Source organism: Ornithorhynchus anatinus, chromosome 17 (genome assembly GCF_004115215.2).
Source record: "Ornithorhynchus anatinus isolate Pmale09 chromosome 17, mOrnAna1.pri.v4, whole genome shotgun sequence".
Taxonomy (NCBI): domain Eukaryota; kingdom Metazoa; phylum Chordata; class Mammalia; order Monotremata; family Ornithorhynchidae; genus Ornithorhynchus; species Ornithorhynchus anatinus.
In genome coordinates this window covers 12,384,911-12,406,972 of record NC_041744.1, presented here as the reverse complement: position 1 = coordinate 12,406,972, position 22,062 = coordinate 12,384,911, and the positions used below count along the sequence as shown (strand labels likewise).

The following is a 22,062-nucleotide window of genomic DNA, read 5'->3' as shown; positions in this document are numbered from 1 at the left end:
AACACTGTGAGCCCTTGGTGGGATAAGGACTGTATCGTCTGACTAGCTTGTATCTACTCCAGTGCTTAGTAGAGTTCCTGGCACATAATAAGCGCTCCAAAAATATCATTTAAAAAAAACAAACCACAACACAGCAACCCAGAAAGCCATCGTTTCTACCCGGTCCTCTAATCAATCTACCTGAGACAAACAGCAACTGAAGAATTGCGGTTGTGGAAGAGAACATAACAAGGGCTATCAAACAGAGAAAAAATTACCTTGAAACGGGCTGTTTGACTGCTGAGCAAGTGTGATGTGTTCTTCACTAAGAAGATATACTGGTTGATGTTGATTGATTTCCACACTGGTACAAACATTGCTGTCTCCATGCAAAAAAAAGGTGAAAGAGCAAGACAGGTGTTCACTGGAAAAGAAGAAATTTATATTTTAGTGATTGATTAATACCACAAAGTATCTTGCAATTAAAGCTAAAACATTCATAATTACAGAGTTTATTTAATACTACAGTCTTTCAAAATACTACAGGTATTGTTCAGGTGAAGGTAAAAGAAGCTGGGGCTAAAAATGATTTGTCTGTGTGCAGAGCACTGACCTAAGAGTTTAGGAGAGTACAAGAAATACAACAGTCAGTAGATATGGTCCCTACCCACGGCAAGATATGATGATCTATTTTCAAGGGACTTACAATCTAAAGAAAGGAAGGAGCAGCTAAATTTTTACAGATGCCCTACATGCTTCTGTAATTTGGTGAGACTAAAAAACAAGTTCATAAAATGAGAAGAAGCATGGCCTAGTGGAAAGAGCACAGGCCTGGGAGTCAGAGGATCTGGGTTCTAATCCCAGTTCTGCCAATTGCTTGCTCAGCCAAGTCACAACTTCTCTGTGCCTCAGTTTTCTTGGTCTTCCTCCTACTCAGAATGTAAGACCCATGCAGGATGGGCACTAGGTCGAACATAATTAATGCCAGCACTCTATGCCAGCACTCACGACAGTGTTTGGCACATACTAAGAGCTTAACTACCATTTTAAAAAGTATACACTCAATTATTAAAATTACCCTAATAAGTTTGTCAATTTGGGTTAGATCATTTATTTTTCAGAATATCATTCTCTCCAAGTTACACATTATTTCTCTTCTGTTACTTGAAACTACACACTAATTCAGTGATTATGCTTTGTTTTATAGAGCTTACGCTTTTTCCTTTTTCAAAATTTGTTAAAAAACAGTATATTTAAGTGTCCACAGGATGTCATTTTGGAGAGTGAGACAAACTATCCCTCTAGGACTATAAACTCAATGTGGGCAGGGAACAGATCTGCCAACTCTGATGTATACTACTCTCCCAAGTGCTTCGTACAGTGCTCTGCACACAGTGAAAGTTCAATAAATACCACTGACTGGTTGGGTGGTGCAAAAAGTTCTCCTTTGTTAAACGTTACCCAAGTATGCTTCTAGAACATTACAACAATATGAAACGAAGTCATATTCAAGAACGGGTGGATTATGAGGCAAACATTTGAAATTTCTACATCCCTAGTCATCTTCTTAAACATGACAATGTTTGGGAATGAGACCGTGTCATGTCAATGTATCAAAATACGACACTGGGAGTAGTCAACGGACATACTCCTCCCTCTTTTCATTCATTCAATTGTATTTATTGAGCACTAACTGCGTGCAGAGCACTGTACTAAACGCTTGGAAAGTACAATTCTGCAACAAATGGAGACATTTTCCTCTTCTACCCCTGGGAGTGTGAGGCAGAACAGTACTGATGTATTTAATGGAGATCAGACTAAGGGGCACAAGAAAATTCAATACAGAACCACCTAAAATTTCCAAAGCATATCAATGAGTCACCAAGTCACAGTGTACTATAATCCGGGTCAAATATGGCAGTGAGATTTTATGTTCCTGAGTTCACAAAAGTGCATCTGAACACTTTTGCACTGCCGTGCATTTTTACTACCTGCAATTCTGGGTCCCAAGGCTGCCTCTGCCTCTGGGTATCTTATCAAAGCTTGTTTTCTAATTTGTTACCCAAATGTCAAGGGCTGCATGTCAGAGTGCTCTGTCTATTGCTGCAATCTCCCCGCCTATGGCACCCTGCCTGAGGCTTTGCTCCATGCTATCTTTTACATTTCTCTCCCTGTTTAAGGTTCCTTCAGCTCATCACCCACCAGCCACTTGGTTATCCTGTTCCCCAATTGTCTCCTGTGTCCTGCTGGGTGCAAATGCACGTCTTTAAAGCTTAAGGACTGGGTTCTAGGACATCACCGTGTGTGATCCTGCCTTGCCATTTGATGTCAGACAGGGACTTGAAGTCGCTCTTTGAGAATTGTTCCGGCTGTTCAAATGCGGCCTCTATCGTAAGCTCGGGTTTCAGAGCCAGATAGAGGTCTGAAACTATTTTGCTTTACTGGCACCACATTTCCTTCTGTCAGCATCCCACATAACTTTCTAGGCTTTTTTTTAATTATTTTCTATTTCTCTGTCTACCCTTGTGTCACTGTAGTTACGGGGCTGCACCTAGCAGCATTTAATCTCACTGAAGATGGAAATCCTGGGTTATGCGGAAGGTTTACAGGGTCCTGCCGATATAAAGCCTTAGGCTTCCTCAAGCTGGCAGTACTCGGGACTGTTGAATCCAAAGAGCAGCTCACTCAGCTGCATGCCTTCTAAAGTTCAGTCATCTCAACTATGATTTATTCAGATGTTTTTAATGATTGCTTCGGGCCTATGTTGGGAGAACTCCAAGTCCAGTGCCCTGGACTCCACTGCATTTTCCATGAGTTGCACCGAATATATATGGCCACTCTGTGATGACACCAATGTATCACAGAGCGTTTGGGCCTCATCAAGTGATTATCAGGCCAGTACTCAACACTGCTCACACCAATAACATCTCCATCCTTTATGTGATACACCATAACATTTCCCTCTTTCCTTAACTATGTCATAGAGTGTCGCTATTCAGCCATTGGGTGCGGCCAAGCTGTTCTCGACTAAAAGTGATCCCTAAAGTGAAAGACTGTTGATGATTTCAAGCTGATGTTTGGCTGTAGCCCGAGCAAAAATAGACCAATATAAAAAACAAAAAAAACTTAGGGTAAGAAGCTGATTCCATGCCCCCCGGGCGGGGCGATATTTAAACATTACTACCTAGTCAAATACCGAAATCTCCGATGAGAACCCCCTTGAATCCCTCCACAACCTTTACTGCCCTGCCGGTGGAACCAAACCCAATGGAGGTGCAGGCAGCAAAAATGGCGACATAAAGCTGCTGGTTCAGAGGGCAGCACAAGGGCATTAACGTTGACTGTTCAAGGGTGATGGCTATTGTAATTCAGAACTAGCATGTCTGTCCGACGTCATGGAGAAAGGGAGAGGAAGGTGATTTTATTGTCTTTACAAGAGAAAGAACAGGTTTTTCTTCTTTTTAATCTGTTAGCATGGGCAAGTTGGAGGGGGCTGCTTACCTGCCAGGAAAACTCCCTGTCTCCCTGACCTTTGGCCAGCTGAAAAGCTAGGAAAGATCAAGCCAGGGGTTGATCAGGAAACCCTGCCATAATCTGGTGTGTCATTCTGCCTTTGGAAAACTGACCTGATACATAAAAACTTGGTTGGAGTACTAATAGAATTTGGGCTAAGGGATGCAAGCTATTAAAATCGAGATACTCAGTTTTTTTTATAAACAAAACAGCATTATAGCTTAAGATAAAGTGTTTATTTTAAGATGCAAGGAGGTGCATATTTTTAAAGAGTCTAAAAAAATGTTCTATGATCAGGATCTATATCACATCCCGGCTCTTTAAAAAAGGCATTCAAGAGACCCAGTTTTATAGCCATGCTTATTACTAGAATATATGGTTCCATTGTCAACCATCATTTTCATAAAATCCTCTTTTTTGCCCTTGATTAGAAAGTTTATTACATCAACAGCCTGCACATTTGCTCTTTCACAAGCCCTGCTTAACAACGAAGTAGTGTGGCATTTTAGGAGCTTAATGCTAATTAATGATTGCTTTGGGATAATAAAGTTTCCTGTGCTGTCTCTCCACCTTAGAGATGCCCAAGCCACAACAATGATTACCGTAATAGAAATTATGAACTCTTTCTAATATTAAACCACTAATGACAAATCTGTGACAGAGGCACTACATTTCTACTCTGTGCTTACCTCTAACGCTGTCATGCGACTTTTCCCTTCCTAAAACAGAGTGCCTGAAACAGTGGTGCCAACTTTATCTTTTAAGCAATGAGATGGAGGCAGGAATGGAGACCCAGGACAGAAATGATAACTTATTAATTTACTGAGAATGCTATCTGCCAACCCAGTAACAGATTTCAAAATCTGAATAAAAAATATGCCCAGAAAAGTTTGCAATTCCTGAATACATAATAATACGTTATTGGTACATTTCTCAGAGGAAGCCAGGGGTAGCCTTCTCATGTGCACAACGCAGACAGAACCAAGGGACCTGCGCTGATCTTTAGTCACACGCATTCACCTTAAGGGTGAATCTCACCAGCAGTGAACACTGTAGAGATAAGATATCTGTTCTTCATAAACAGTGATGATGTTGCCATTGAGGAAATTCTCCTTATGGATGGATACCTGTGTGGCAAAAAGGCCAAAGCGAAGCCCTGTAGTCCCAACTATTGCCCTTTGCTCCGCTGTCATGTTTGCTTGCAGTACCTGGAGCCATTTCACTTTTACCTCACCTCACGGTCCTTTTGAAGCTTTCGCTTCAAAAGAGCTGTTTGGGGTTAGCTGCAGCAGCCAGGCCAGCATCACAGGCTTCAACCTCCCAGTTTTCAGCTAAAATGCAGTACTGCCTGAGCTCTTGTTTTGTAGAATCCTTAAGGTAGTTTCCTTTTTGCTTTTGGCTTCCATAGCGTAGCTGTCTGGGAACCCTACTGTTACCTTTTCTCCTCGGGTTCCACCCAAAACTGGGTGGTGGTGGCATTTTTAGATGCCATACTAGAAACTGACTTTGTTGTCTGCGATCCTCTCCTGCCATATGTTAAGTACAGCCTGTGAGGGACGCGGAGGGAAAAACTGCTCAAAAGCCAGATGTGACATCAGAGGTCTCGGAATGCTAGAGAAAGTTGGACAGCACGACAGATTTTTCAGTTTGGGTTTGGTCCCGAGATACCGTGCTGCCCCCTTGTTGGTTTTCCAAAGGAAACGCTGGTCTTCTTGATTTGACTTCCTACTTCCACCACCAACATTGTTGGCCAGTGTACTGTCTAAGAAATAGAATTCTGGGACCATATTTAGTTGTGCTGCCAAAGTTAATTTCTGGTCGCATGTAGTTTCTCAGGTACAGGCTGGTGATATCTTCGGTTTTCTTTAGACTTATCGCTAGCACTGGGCTGACTGAGTCATTTGCTCATCTTCTTGGGTGTGTGCCTTTAGGATGCAGTCACTTGTGTGTAATGATTCTCAAATGTCTTTAAGTCCTTGGATGAGGCAAGTGGCAAATGAGCCAACTTTTCATTTCAAGTGCAAGGGAGAGAAGGAAAAAGGGATTTTAGTCGGGATGGGACAGAGGCAGGCTTCAGACAGGCCAGAAAGCCACCATTTTGGGTCTTCGGCTCTGACTGGAAGTTCTCAGAACCCAGAGCCGTGGGATGAATGCGGACGGAAGTCCAACTCAAAAGGCTGTGGGAGTCACTTTTAGCCTGTTGATCTCAAACAGCTTCCCAAGGGACTGGAGGCATAATGCCTGCATCCAGGTCCCTCGGTTCAGTCTACAGCATGACTACCTAGAACAAACTGAACAGAACTGAGCTTTCTACACATCCAAGCTTTACCCCTCTGGCAAAAGGGAATGGAACAGATGGGGAACCCACAGCTCTGACAAGACTAGCCACGCACTTATGAAGCAGGCAATTAATTGACTCATGAGGTTCCAGAGCTGATGGTGTCGGAGCCTTTCATAAGGTTTACAAAAGCTGTACAGAAGGCTTATAAAAGCTGTACAGAGGCTGTGGGGCTCATTCCTGCACCTCTAGTGCTGCAAAGATCTTTTCTTCTATGCCATGCGGCTGACGCCACATGGTGATCCCAGAAACTTGTGGTCAGTGGTAGATCTCAGCTAGTTTGCCTTCAGGTCCAGGTCCTTTGTCATTTTTCAATAATCTGGTTACGTGCCCTGTTTCTATACGCTGGAAAGCTTCCTAGGACCTCATCTTCACTAATATGGGGGGGTGGAAAATACTTAAATGCCACGGCCATAGCTGCGGGATTCCCCCTCTGTCTGTGATGAGGCTGGAGCCACTCTCACTCTTTAGAGGTGTAAAGGGCCATTTAACTCCCTTAATGATGTGAAAGGGCTCTTGGTTTGATAGTGAGCAGCATGGTCTTTGGCATAACACTACCTATCACATTCAATAACTTGATTTGCCCCCTGGGCCCTAAATTTCTCGAAGCCTCTCTTTTATTTCTAAGTCATGAGGTACAGCAAAATGTTTATAGGATAGTACTTATTTTGCTGCAGGGGTCCTTGTGAACCATTTCTTTCTCCAGGAGTCTTTGCGCCCATTTTTCAGTGCAATGTATATTTAGAAAGTGTGAACTTGGAGCAGGCCAACCAGCACTTATCTCCTTGCGTGGCTACTGTGCTCTAGACACTGGTATGCTCTCTGCCATATTGTGATATTCACACAACATTGCACTGATCATGGGTGCATTCATGAAGTTTTCCTCATCTGGTATACTCAGCAAAAGTAAACATTTGTTGTTTGTCATGCCCATGCAATCTAATTACTCTAGTCCACGTTTGGAATAAGATCACCCACTCTAATCATCATCAGTTTGGCCAATGCTGGTTTTCTGTGATGAGTACCCAAATCTTCATAGGACTGTTCACTGGCATAGTTCACCACTGTGGTGGCACAAGTGAAGATGATGATGGCAGAGCACTTTTGCTTCGTGAACTGGGGTACATTTGATAGGCCTAACGCTAGCGACTATCTGATTGGAGAGCCAACCCACAGCCACCATTTTGAAGAGGAAACACCTCTCCAGAAGGTGCTCCCAGTACTTATCTCTGTGAGCTGTCTTTCATGCAGTTGTCTACTAATAATACTAGTGATGGTATTTGTTAAGCGCTTACGATGTGTCGAGCTCTGTTCTAAGCACTGGAGTAGATACAAGATAATCAAGCTGGACACCATCCCTGTCCCACATGGGGCTCACAGTCTTAATCCCGATTTTACAGATGAGGTAGCAAGCACAGAGAAGTGAAGTGACTTGGCCATGGTCACACTACAGACGAGTGGGGGAGTCAGGATTAGAACCCAGTTCCTTCTGACTCCCAGGCTATCCAATAGGCTACGCTGCTTCTCATGTCTAGTTTTGTTCAACAATATAATATTGTTGATATTAGGCGGCATGTAATCTGGCAGTTCACAGGCTATTGGTGTTGCTCTCAAAAATCAAAAGAATTGAGTTGAGTGCCTATCGTGCAGAGTCCTAAAACATATAGAGTAGTGGAAGGCTAAAAATTAATGTTCTAATTACTAAACAGCACTCAGAGTAAATGAGGTCAAGACCAATATCTATATGAAAGAATCAATCATCTATTCCCCACAAACCTCCCCTTCTATGCCTGAATGATATAAAGAACATTTTAGTCCAATGTATTAAATTCACCTCGTAGAGTTCAAAGCTAATATTCCAAAGAGTTATGTGATAAATGCTTTCGGTTCACGCTGTTTATCCTGCACTGTTCTATTTAATACAGCTCTCAATCCTAGTTGGGTACTGATTTTTTAAAAAAGTACTTTCTAGCCATTGAGATTATAAGCTCCCTTGTGGGCAATGAATGTCACAGTATTGTTGCTGTATTGTACTTTCCCAAGTGCTTAGTACAGTACTCTGCAGATAATAAGCGCTCAAATATAACAATGAAATCCACCTTATTTGCACTGATATAAGATATGCCTTAAAATATTGTTCTAAATCACCAATATCATAACCCCAAAAGGAGAAAAAGCAAGAGAAAGTGAAGAATGGTTTCTCTAATGAATTGATAAAATGGCTTTCTGTAAGTGTATCCTAAAGCATTTCCCATCTCTCATCCCCTTAATATCCTTGTGATATAAAGAAGTAGTTTTTCATCGAAGTTAAAAAAAAAAAATAATCTTCCCCCACAAGGTAAGCATTTTGAGGGCAAGGATCATTTCTACTTACTCTATGGTACTCTCCCAGACACTAAATACAGTGCTCTTTACACAGTAAGTACTCAATACCATTGACTGATTAATAAAAAAGTAACAAAGAGGCACAGAGAAGTGAAGTGACTTGTTTACCACTCAGTCCACAGCCAAATCGAAGGCAGAAACCTCCTGATTTTCATCCGTCAAGCAATCTCTCCATTTCTCAAGAATGGGATTATGCGGGGAAAGCATTTGCTTCCAAATCACTACACAGGTTCACATTTCCCAATCAAAGTGAGATCTAGGCAGATCACCATTGTGATCTGGCATGACCTTGTTACCAGCCCCTGTAGAAATGTGGCTTTCATTTTAACATTCTTGAAGGGTCCCTAAGGAAAGAAAGCAACATCTTCTCCGGTATGAAGGGCCTGTGGCAGAGACACATTTCTAGGTCTCATAAGGAGGTGGGGCCAACAGTTGGAACTAAAAGAGTTGGAATTAGAATTTAAGTCTTCTTAACTCTCAGATAAGAGTGCTTTTCATTATGCCTTCCATTCTTCAGTGGTAACAGACTACTTTAAAAAGCAAATTGTTTAAATTTTTAATGAAAGTAACATCTGTTCAGTTTCAGAAACAGAGATATTCTTCTAAATATTGACCAGGACAAAAAGATAAGAACTGTTCTGTTAATGCCCCAAAAGATAAGTTTAACAGCTTCACCTGTGAACTTTGGACAGCTACTTTGGCAAACCTTGATCTACCTTTTTCCCCCCCTCCACACAACCTGGGTGACATTACCGAAACAGCAGAATAGCAAATTTTTGCTTCTAGGTGCAAAAAGTAAATCTTTTTGTTTTTTCCTCCTCCCACTCCCTATCATCCCTTCCAGAAAAACAGACATATAAACAGGTAGCATGTAAAATGATAGAATCAGCAGCTTGTTTCCAGTTGTTTCATAACCAAAAGGATTTTCCTTTATTATACCTAGTTAGGCTTTCTTTTTTACTATTCAGAAAAATGAACATAGCTACATAATTTAGCCATATAATTCTAAAAATTAATAATCTAATAATTTACTAAATCCTAAGTGACCTTAGGTAAAACATTATATTGACAAGACATTTTGTTCATTTAAAAGGTAATCCAACCAAAAGAAACATTTCAAAAGGACATTTTTCTATAATTGCTTGATCTTCATATAGCCACACACTAATACTTAATGGCATTTTGGAGAGCTCAGATGAAAGAAATTGCTACTTTCAGTATTTGGGTGTGAACATTTTAAAAGAGTAACATCTAGAAAGTAAAGTCTGGCATGAGAATTATATCACCACTATTCGTGCCATTCTATTTCATCGGGGCAGAAAAGGAAAAAAAAACAGGACTATATTTTGACTTTGCAAACATTTTATGTAAAGGACACTAATAAGTCAAAATTGTCTCAAAGAGATTAAGTCACTACTATAAGCTGATCCATCTGTGTGCCCCCCACTAAACCCCCAGCATTGTTCTCAAGGTATGAAATCACAAGGCCATATGAACAGATGACTTGGGTAAACCACATGCTTGCAGGATTACACTCAGTTCTGCTTTCACCTCATGTATATTTTAGATAGACTACTATTAGGGAGCACTTCAGATAACATGCATCTGCATGAAGAGAACTCAGTGTGCTATCAAAAGAAACGTTCATGTAAGTCAAGGCAAGTGTCCTTAAAACTAGATTCAATTAATCTTTTCTTCGTAGAAAAAACAGTGTACTAGCAATTCTAACCATTCCCTTCCCCTAAGCTCCCCCAAAGGGAAGCAAAACATTTGCTTTAAAAGCAGTGATTCTCAAACTTTTTTCAACCTGCAACTCTTCCCCTAAGGTCTCCCTGCTAAGTGTTCACTAGATAACTTTCCAATGACCCTTGTCAACTCTATGCACAACCAAAAGAAGCTAGCATGGTGCCTGGAGATAATGGCAGGGAAGTGATAAAAGAAGAAACAGGCAATTGATTAAAGAGAGGACTGGTAAATAGGGTTTGGGAGGTTATAATGAGTAGCTCACCACTAACACCAAATTACTGTTTGAAGGACTGCAGCTTTGTCTCAATCCTTCAGAACTTCTTATTTGCTTGGACATTTAATAAACATTTACAACGTGCAGGACTGTGTACCAGGTACTAAAAAGTGTTGCAAAGCCTTTAACTAGGACAAATCCCAAGCTCAGAATCTAGGAGTGGATATATATGTGTGTTTGGGTGGGAAGCATGTCATGTTTCTGGCAAACTTCCCTATTCGGTAGGGAGAAAAACATTGTAGATGCAACATAAAACAAAATAATTCAATAACGCTACATCAATACTGAAGGGAAATCAATTATATTTACTGAGCACTTACTGTGTGCAGAACATTGCATTAAGTGCTTGGGGGAGCACAATATAGACAGTAGTCACATTCCCTGCTCACAAGCTTACAATCTAGATGGGAAAAACTGGAGGGTGGGAGGAATACTTCTTAGGCTCATCCTAATAATGATATTTAAGCACTTATTATGTACCAGGCACTGTATTAAGCGCTGGGGTGGATACAGCAAATCCAGCAGGACACAGTCCCTGTCCCACATGGAGCTCAGTCTCCCGTGGCTTAACGTTCTGAGTACTTGGGGGGCTCAAAGTCCCCCAAATAGAGGAGGTTCACTGCTCCAGCTTCCAAACCTGAAAGTCCAATGGCTCTCAGAGGAGCGTCAGACCCTAATCTTGTGTGTGGAGGATGGGGGAAGGAATGGGGCACGAATACCCTCACCATGAAGAAAGAATGGGCTTTCCCACCCTCCAGCACTCTGGTGTAAGCATCTCAAACAGCTCCAAGTTTGAATAGAAGTTTTAAAATGGCACCTAAAGTTACAATCTAATTCTCCGTTAAAAAAAAAATCACCAAACCGTACCAAAAAGCTTTACGAAGATTATTAAATGTACCTCATAATTACACTAAAAAGGCAAGGTCATAAATACCGGCTACCATGAGAACTGAGACTTTAGCATTTTTCTTTCACATTTTAAATGTTACTGTTCTAGAAACCCAGTGAAATGATGGGGGTAGGATGAAAGAGTCAGCAAAATGGTGCCATCCAAGTGAAGCTTGAAATGAGAAGCTGAAGGCAACTGGCCTCTTCCCATTTTGCCTGCTAAGAGCGTGCAGTGGGCCCTCCCCTTGACTAACGGGAAGTCAGATGTAAGCTCCCTGTGGGCAGAGAATCTATCTGCTTATTGTTGTATTGTACTCTCCCCAGCACTTAGTACATGAAAAGCATATTTAGTAAGCACTTAGTGTGCAGAGCACTGTACTAAGCACAATACAGCAATAAAGAGAGAGAGACAATCTCTGCCCACAACGGGTTTACAGTCTAGAGGACTGTAATTCTGCTAGCCTAAACCCAACTCCTTGGTAGCCCTTGATACACACACATTTTTCCACTCTATCACTTCACCCAAACTAATTTTAGTTCTGTCTACGAGCTAGAAGGTAAACTCCTTGAGGGCACGGATCATGATTACTAATTCTATTGCACTCTCCCAAACACTTAGTACAGTTGTCTACGCACAATAGGCACTCAATGAATAATTACAATTGATTCCTCCTCCACCCTTAGCTACTCCTCTCTCAAGCTCCCTGGAGCCATACTCTCTGAAGTCCTTCGGTCACTCCTCAGAGAGAACAGTAGAATTGACCTTAACGGTTCATAGCTTGGGCTTCGAAGTTTCTGATAGGCATCCAATGTTCTTGCTTCGTTAACATAACAGTAACTAAAACCAAGTTAAAGGCTCTATCCAGCAATGGGGTGAAGCACTGTGCATCGACAAATGAGAAAACTGGAGAAGGGGGGTGGGGGAGGAGAACTAAGAAGTAGACACACCTAGCCTCTGTGTGCTTGTGTGTCTTTCCTGCCTCCACCCCAAAACTCCTTCTGGATCTATCTGGCCCCAAATCTTGTTGGCCAGAGACTCCTGAAAGCACAAGGGCATTTGAGAAACAAATTAACATTCATCATTCATTAGGCATTAATATAGAAGGTAAAAGAAAAGCAGGAATCTACCATCCTAGGGCCAAGTTCCTATTGTTCTTTTTCCAGGTCTCAAGGCCTGAAATCCCCCACTGCAGGGCATAAGCGTTTTCCTCTTCCACAAAGCCCACCGTCAGTGCCCAGGATTTGAGCGGGCTGTATACCCAACCAAGCTCTGAGGCTAGCAAGGATGAATTTTTTAAATTTGTCAGTTTGGAGTTAGGGATCCGCTGTAGAGCCAAGATTAGGAACTATTGACAATAGTACAATTCAATGAAATCCAAACAATTCCCTTGTAGGGTCAATTCCAGAGCTGCACTAACTCCCTTTATCAAAAAGTGGTCATTAAGGGACTCTTCTTACATATTCTTTCCCTCCTTTCACTACCCTTGGTTTCTCCAGGAAGACCTGGAAGAGAGGAAATCCCAGGATCCCTTCTGCATTAAAACAAGGTCAATTTTATCAGTGCTTTCTCGTAACATGTCCCTGTAACACACACCTCATGAACCCCCCCATAGTGGGGTTCTGCCAACACTTCTATAAATTGCTGAAGAGGGCTAAAATTAAAAAAAAATCTGCAAGAAAGTTTTCTATAAAACTTAATTCCCTTGACTGCAATTTCACCTGCAAACAAACATGATTCAGAATGTGGTAATGCTTAGGACCTCTGCCGGCATAAGCCTGCTTCTTCCTGCAAAAAAAACGCAGCTAAATACAAATCCGAAATTTTTTCTGGTTGAACTGGAAGATCGATCATCCTCAGTAGTATTCTAAGGTTAAGGAATTTACAAAGCTAGCCCTGTACCAATATTCACATTTCCTAATTAACATAAACCAACTGATTTTCTAAAGTTTAACTGCAGAAGCCACTCAGCTAAAAAAAACTATCTTCAAAGATCTCCCCATTCTTTATTTGGAGGAGGAAAGAAAAGGAAAAAAAAAAAAAGAGAAAAAAACAAAAAAACCGAGAAACTCTCTTTGTCAGTACAGGTTCACCTGGCTATAGTCATTGTTGAGATAGGATGGAACCCTCTCCCTATTCTTGTGGTGATTCTCCCAACATGAGCATCTCTCATGTGAGCCTCTTTCATAATAATAATGATGGTATTCGTTAAACGCTTACTATGTGCCAAGTACTCTTCTAAGTGCTGGGGTAGATAAAAGGTAACCCCACGGGGCTTAGTCTTAGTCCCCATTTTACAGATAAGGTAACTGAGGCACAGAGAAGTTAAGTGACTTTCTGGTGGGGGTTTTTTCTTTTAGTGGTGGTATTTCTTATATGCTTACTACATGCCAGGCACTGAAACAATAATAGTAATAATAATAATAATGGCATTTGTTAAGCCCTTACCATGTGCCAGGCACTCTTCTAAGCACTGGGGTAGATACAGGCAAATCGGATTGGACTGAGTCCCTGCCCCACGTGGGGCTCACAGTTTCAATCCCTATTTTACAGATGAGGTAACGAAGCACAGAGAAGTGAAGTGACTCGCCCAAGGTCACTCAGCAGACAAGTGGCTGAGATGAGAGCAGAACCCACAATCTTCTGACTCCCAGGCCTGTGTTCTATGCACTACGCCAGGCCGGGTCCACTGTACTAAGCACTCAGGTAAATATAAACTGATCAGGTTGAACACAACCCATGTCGCACATGGAGCTGGCAGTCTTAATCCCCATTTTACAGATGAGGTTACTGAAGCACAGGGAAGTTAAATTACATGTCCCAGGTCACAGCAGGCAAGAGGTGGAGCCTGGATAGTGTTGGGTTTCAGACTGTACTTTTGCACTTCCGCCTGTCCCGTCTATCTTCAGGGAGTATTTACAATATTTATTAGCTGTGTGTGTTTTCTCTGCAATTCAGTCATTTTTCCTCTGGTTATTTTCGGCTGTATCCCTCATTTGCAAATGCTTACTAGCAGCATACTCAATGCAGTCAGGAGAGTTTACTCTAAAAGGCTACATATGTAAAGCCACTTTATTAGTGCTTTTACACTTCATTCAGGTGCTAAAAGTGTCTTTTGAGATTCCCTCTGAGTTGAAGTAGCATTCCTTTTGAAGTTCAGAACCAAGGCAAAGAGAGCCTGATTGGGGGAACATAGCTTCAGAAAGGTGTTATAGCAGCAAACTGGAGGGGGCCTTAATGCAGAGGGGAGTTATTCTTCTCCAGAAGAGGCAAATTAGAAAATGACAGGTTATTTCAAGGGCCAGATGCATCAGCTGACCAAGAATTATCAAGTCACACAGTATGGAATGAATTGTTGGACATGCACTGGTCTTCTCAACCACACCAACAGCTATGGATACACAGTACTTGAGCACTTTTGTGCAACAGTCAAAGGCATTTGAGCACTTACTATGTGCCGCGTACTATACCAGGCACTTGGGAGACTACAAAATAACAGAGTTGGCAGGCATTTTCGAACTTACAGCTAATAAGTGTCTGTGAAACTACAAAAAAATTTAACACGACCCCTAAGGATTTTACAATCCAACATGCAAGACAGACACTAAGACACACAGGAAGACTGAAGAAGGCAGATGCACACAAGTCAATGCTCAATCAATGGTATTGGTTGAGCACTTTGAATGCAAAACGCAGCTCTCAACACTTGGAAAGGTACAGTACAGTAGAGCTGGTAGACACGATCCTTACCCAAGGAAGCTTAGAGCCTACAGGGGAAGACCGATATTACAGTAAATTACAAATAGGGGAGAAAAGTATAAAGCTATGGTAGTGATAGGCTAAGTTATGTTCTAAAATGTTTACGTGGACTGGAAATGCTGAAGTGGCATTTGATGGACTATCAAATGTGGAGATAAGAAATTAACTGGAGAAAGCCTCATGGAGAAGTTACTTCAAAGGGACTTTTTTAAAAAAATGGGGAGAGCTGTGGTCAGTTGACAAGAGGCAGAAGAGGGAGTTCTAAGCTCAAAGAGGGCATGTTATATGAGTCCTGGGCCAGTACCACAGCTCACATTCTCTCAAGTTATTTTACTCACTGTGTCTCATTCACATCACTTAATACCAGCCTCTTGCTCATGCCCTCTCTCCTTCCCGAAACTCCTTACCCCCTTCACATCCAACAGACCACTACTCTCCCAACCTTGGAAGCCCTTCTGAAGTCACAGCTCCACTAGGAGGCCTTTTCCATTTTTAGTTCAGATTTTACAGTCCCCCAAATGCCACTTACAAGCTTAAGTACTCACAACCTCCATAGTCATACATATCCATCGATAATTGATTTCTGAATGCTCACTGTGCACAGGTCATTGTACTGAGCACCTGGGAGAGGACAATACAATAGAGTTGGGGATAGACAATCCCTCTGCCTTCAGATCATTTACCATCTAGTTGGGGAAACGTTAAAATAAGCTACAGAGAGGGGAAGCTGCAGAGAACCTAAGTGTTGGGGGGCATGGTTAGTATCAAAATGCTTGGAGAGTACACATCCAAGTGCATAATTGAAGGAGAGTGGAGAATGGAATGGGGCAATGAGAGTTTAGTTGAGGAACGCTTCTTGGAGGAGATGTGACTTTAGTAGGGTTTTAGAGTGGTGGTTTTATTATAGTCTCCCAAGCCCTTAATACTGTGCTCTGCACACAGTACGCCTTCAAATGTGACTGACTGTCATATATGAAGGGGGAGAGAGTATGTAAGCAAGAGGTTGATGCCAACCTACTCACTTCACTGTACCTAGATCTCGTCTATATTGCTGCCCACTTCTCACCCCCAACCTCTCGTCTACATCCTGCCTCTGGCCTGGAACACCCTTTGTCATATCCAGCAATTAACCTGCCCACCTTCAGAGTCTTATTAAAGGCACATCTCCTCGAAGAGGTCTTCCCTGACTAAGCCCTCATTTTCTCTTTTACCACTCCCTTCTGGGTCACCCTGATTTGCTCCCTTTATTCACCACCCATCGCCCCCTGGCACTTACATACAAATCCATGATTTATATATGTCTCCCCCTCTAAGCTGTAAACTAATTATGGGTAGGGAGTGTGCCGGCTATACTTAGTACAGTGCCCTGCACATAGTAAGTGCTCAATAAATAAGACTGATTGATGGTGAAGAAAGAGGAGATTGAGGTACAGTAAGCATGTTGTTGTTAGAGAAGTAAGATGTGTGTGGGTCATCACAGCAGAACTGAAAATGCCTTAAAACTAGTGGTGAGACATTTGATGCAGAGATGAGATGGGCAATGTTTGGATGTTTTTCCAATCTTTTATGGATGCCTCCCCTGCTAGATGGTAAGCTCCTTGAGGGTGGGGACCATATCTAATAATTATATTGTACTCTCCCAAACACTTAGTACACTGCTCTGCAAAATAAATACTAGTGATGACTAAACAAGAGGGCAGCACTTCTCCATGGAAACAAAATAAAAAAGATTTAATCTGATTATAAACAGACAAGTATAACAACATCTTCCTTCCACACAATAGGGCGGGACTAATGTATTTACAAGACGATCTGCTTTGGTTAAGTGAAAAAAAAAATCTAGAAATGACAACACCTAAAGTAACAACAATTCTGTTACTGAATTTAAGTTGACTTCCTGTAGTGCATTCTGAAATTCAACAAAAAAACAAAAACAAAAAACAAAAATGAAACAAAAATTTAGTGAGGTATACCCATGAGGATTTTGAGACCTACTTTAGCCCAATGGTTTGGCGAGAAAGTACCTAGTGACTGACATTTTCTTAATGGTTAAAAAAGTAGCCTTACTAATCAAAGTCTATCTTTCTAATGATGGCATCTGAAGCACTTACTATGTGTCAAGCATTGTTCTAAGTGCTGGGGTAGATACAAGCTAATCAGATTGGACAAAGTCTTCCACATGGGGTTCGTATTCTTAATCCCCATTTTACAGATGAGGTAACAGATACAGAAAAGTTAAGTAATTTGTCCAAGGTCACAGAGCAGACAAGTGGTGGAGCCAGAATTATAACACAGGTCCTTTTGACTCCCAGGCTCTACCCATTAAGTCACGCTGCTTCGCAAGTACTCACAACCGTCACAGATTATTTCCTCCCACACTAAAAACTTTCATTCTGAACATGACAGTAAGACATTAAAAGTTGAATAACCCCTGAACATGACCATCCCTAGAACCAGTAGAGCGATAAGGGGGATTCCCCCTTTTAGTTATGCCCAATTTGAGTGTGAGGGGTAAAATTACTCTTTCTATCTCCATGACCCACAAGGAAGGTCTGGCTAGGGAAGACAGTCATCCCTTCATCTTAATAATAATAATGATGGTATTTGTTAAGCGCTTAGTATGTATAAAGCACTGTTCTATGCACTGTGGGAAGGGTCTGACTGTGCCAGTCTCAGAGCCAATTCATTATTCTGGAGGGGACTGTACTAGTTCTAGACAGATGGCAATCTACCTCTGGAAAAAATATTCTCCAAACAAAAAATGAAAGCCGAGATCTACAGCTTCCCCCATTATGTCTCTATTTATAAAATTATAGAACTGGAAGGAACCTTTAGGGGACATACGATCTAGCCAACTACTTCCAGGAAGGTCACTGCCAAATCAGCAAGCCAATGGTCCCTTGAGCTGCATATTGGTCTGTAAAATTTGCTGGCGGTCTGGTCTCCTGAGCTACACTACATGCTCCTTACTCTGAAGATGGAGAATCCCAAAGGTGAAGACAGCCCAGAGGCAGATTCCCAATTAGAAAAAAGCAGTGTAGCTCTAGAGCTTGGTTACAGTGGGGTGGGGGAGAGAGGAAAAGACAAAGAAAAATCAGAGAGAGGAATCATCATATTTGCTCTGTTCTACCTCCCAAATTCAGAAAGATTGGGGGTGGGGGAGGTGAGGAAGGAGGGTGGAGAAAAAAAAGTCATCCTCTGCTCCGGTTCTTGGCTTACCTCTGCCCCAGTCATCTATGGCAGAGGACTATCTTCACTGTTTTAGAAAGGTGAGATTGGGATGAAAGGGAACAGACAATTGATTCATGTCACTTGGATATTTTAGTCTGAGAAAGACACATGGTCCATGGTCCATTTAAGGACCATTTCCCAATAACAGGCAAAGAGTAAATCAATCTTCAAAAGAATTGAAAAATACCTAAATTTAAACTTGGAAGCCAAGAAGAGGCCAGCCTGCCACCTCTTGTGATCCTGACCTTTGAAAAAAGCTGAAAAGACTACTATGCAAAGTTTCACCCAGATCAGTGGTCATGATGATACTTTGCCTCCTCTCATCTGAGAAATCTCTGTCTTCTATTGAAAACACCCCAATTTTAGAAGCTTCCCTTCAAAAGGGAGAGGATGAAAAATGGAAGGGGGGGAAAAAAGTGACATTGGGACAAAAGAAATGTTCAATTATAAATGGCATACAGCTGCATTTCAAATGTACTTCCATCCTCAGCTAGAGTAAAACTGGTGGAGAAATAAAAACAGAGGAGGGGCCTTCGCAAGTGAAGTGACCGACTGGTCAATCCAGTGGGAGTGGTTTAGAGAGCAGGGTTCTGTACTTCAATCTCCAACTGCCACCCCCGGACCAACTGATTGTTGACATCAACGCCACCTCCCTTCTTTTGACTGGACTCTAGGCATGTAAGCTAAGGGACCCCACTCCTACCAGCGGGCAAGGCTCAGGGAGCTGGCGAGGAGGAGGTTGTCGAAGCAAGAGTGAAAGCGATAACAGGTTCGAGTCCAGGGGCCTGCCACTTTTGCAGTTCTGTACAGCAACAGTTTTCTGGTGCCCACAAGCCAGGAAGAGGGGGGAGGGAGGGAAGGAGGGAGGAGGGGCAGAGGAAGGTCAACTGTTCTAATTAATCCCACTTTGGGTATAGTCCTTATCAGTAGGCTCTAATATAACCATTACATTCAGTAGCAGGGTTATCATTTCAAAGCACTACTTTGACTGGCTTGGGGGGAGGCAAATAGACCTATTTCCCCAATCAGCAGCCAGTGTTTTACACTCAATTCTATGAAATGGGCAACATTTCCTGGAGCGTAAATTAAATAAATCATCATTACAGCAGATGACAGAGAAGGAAGAGACAATAATCCCCTTGCAAAGCCACATAAGAGCTGGCTTTTCTAAGAGGGATGGAGATACTAGCATCAAAACTGCCACAAATTTTACCGTGAGAGCCTGGACAAAAAACTTGATTCTCTCTACCCACGCTCTCTTCCTCTTCTCTCCACCCCCGCAAGACAATTAAAACCGGATTACAATGCACTTTACTTGCCCAAACTGGCATACAAAGGAAACAATCCCAAAAATATATGGATAAGAGTTGGACTCAGGAGTTGGCACTTCAATATCTTGAGTAGGATCTTCCAGAGTTTGATTTCCTTCATATCTTCTGACCTGTCTTCAAGGGCTAACTTTAAAATTTCCTAGAAGTCACTGCAACTTGACACCCTCTGATTTGCCAGAGACTCAGGTCCACTCCAAACCTTTAATTCTTCAAAACCTTCCTGGAATCTAGTCCTTTATAAGTGTTAGAGCTCCACAAGTTATAAAACTCATGTTGACATTTTGGACTGCTTAATGTAGTCTTTAAACCTCTAATATTATCAATGGGCTTAATTATAAAGGCATAGCAACCATCACCATGGACATAATTCCCCAGCCACACGACATTTCCCTCATCACACCAATGAAATCTATGCCACAGTAGAGTGAACAATGTAGATTTAGTCCTCCTGCAGTAAAGTTATTAAAAGTGTCAGAGAAAGAATGTATACCTTAAACTTCTTGCCATATCTAAGCCTCTAAACATACCTAAAGATAAGTTTGTATCATTCAACATATTTCCTTTAGAAACGTTCTCCTAAAGACAACAAAATCCAAATACTTTAAAAAAAAATTTTAAACTTCCTACCTTTTATTTATAGGTTTTTCATCCTTTTCATAAGGCTTCACAAACCACTTGCCAATGCGCACAAAATTCCGATTCATTAGACACCGCTCCAGTAGATTGTGAACTGCTTTGAAGAGCAGAGTACGGCACTCATAGGATAGGCCATTCTCCCATACTCCATCTTCCTCTTCTACAAAGCAAAGGGGGTAGGCACAGAAAAGAAGAGTTAAGTCTTTGAAAGTCATATTCACGTCAGAAATTCGACAGTTGTATTCATTAGTCTATTCCATTATGAAAAGTTAACCATACTAATGTTCTATGCGAATAAAGCTGTCTTCTAAAGTCATTCTGAAAGATATCTGCCTTAAGTTGGCTGATATTTGTTTTCCTACAGAATGTTCCAAGTACTTTTCTACTAAAACAGTGATAGAGCATAATCACATAAATACTGGTGTTTTCAGGGTCAAAGAAAAAAAAAAGACTTGTGTATACAAGAAAAAAATTACATAAACATTGACATTACATCTAAGTTACTTGTTTGCAAGTTGGTTCCCTTACTGATAACTGCTCCAAGAATTTCACCTTGCCAAACTGATTAACCAGTGGATAATCTTAGAATGCCTTGTCTGATTAATTCAAAATAAAACTATTTCCTAAAACCCCAACAAGCCATATCACCAGTCACCACTATTTTCAAGAATCTCAGGTTTCCAGGTAATCTCTAGAGGACCACCCTTCAGAAAAGAATGTTGCACTTGCCTGGGAGAGCTTTTTAAAACTGAAGGTAAGTTTTGAAAGCATTCCAGCTTAGTAAAAAGTTCACCCACCTCCACTAACTGCCCCACTTTTGCTCTCATATCTAATTAGAATAAATGTTGGCTATAATTAAAAAAAAGTCATTAACTTTGCAAATAGTCTGGGTATAATTCAGAACCAACTCTTCTCCCCTAGCCAGTCTATTAGCTAAGCTTATCCTGAGTCTAACTAAAAATGATTTCCCAAGTTTGATTTTATGTTGCTATTTCAATATTCATTTTTGAAGTGCATGGTTTCATGCAAACTAGTATTTTCCTTTTGAAGTTACATAACCTTTAAAATCGCTGGGAATCTGGGTCACCTTCCAGCAACTTTTTTCAACTGAACAGCAAATTTCTGTCACAGGTATCCTATCAGTTCTATAAAGCATGGCTTGTTACCAGAGATGCAATCTATGAGTCCAGTTTTGGGAAGAGAGAATTGATAGAAAACCCTGATGAGATAACAATGCTTAGACAGTCCACGTTGGTCCACCGTTACATTATGTATAGAAGGAATGCATTTGGATCCATCTCTTGCAGATTCTTGCACACAACAGCTTTCAGAGAGCATTAGGTTGTAAAATAACCTCTTTAAATAAAGTGAGAGTACAAAATGCCAAACAGCCAGCTCAATGGAGTTTCAATAATCCCACTGCCCAAAGTCCCTTTACTAGCACACAGATGCCAAAAAAACTACAAAATGTCCCTTAAGGGGGATAGCTCTGGTCACGGGCTCACTCGGGCTCTATAAAATACAAATGGCTCTTTAAGAGGCTCCAGGAGGAGGTGCTGCAAATGTCCTGAAGGAATCTAGGATTGTCTATTGACCGTAGACTCTTCGGAGTGCCACTATTCCGGGTCCCTAAAAGATGTTCATTTCCCAAAAACCTATAAAAGTGTGTGGGGTTTTTTTGGTTTTTTGAGGTTTTTTTGTGGGGGGATGGAGGGTGGTGGAAAGAGAGGAGGAGAAACACACTTGCTTTCAGAATGGTGGATGACCTTTATAAGCAGGCCTCCCTGTACTTTTATTAAGTTTTAAAGCCTCGGTAATACTTAGATTGTTGCCAATGACTCCATAAATGCTTAAACATGTTTTAGAATGAGCAGAGTACATGCTTACTGTTCAGAACTTACACAACACAGGCAGAACATTAACTAGAAAGCCTAATGATAGTGGACTTTAACTGCACTATAAACTCTGCACCATTTCAAAGGTT

The 22,062-nt window shown here is 41.5% G+C and overlaps 1 protein-coding gene across 1 annotated transcript in view; it reads right to left on the bottom strand.

The window, feature by feature from the left end:
- MED13 (mediator complex subunit 13) overlaps nt 1-22,062 on the bottom strand; it is a 91,421-nt gene that overhangs the window by 57,143 nt on the left and 12,216 nt on the right. Inside the window, exons 3-4 of the mRNA XM_001509857.6 lie at nt 20,070-20,238; nt 258-403 (exon numbers count right to left, since the gene is read on the bottom strand). Coding sequence (XP_001509907.3) covers nt 258-403; nt 20,070-20,238 — 315 coding nt within the window. The remainder of the gene's footprint in view (nt 1-257; nt 404-20,069; nt 20,239-22,062) is intronic.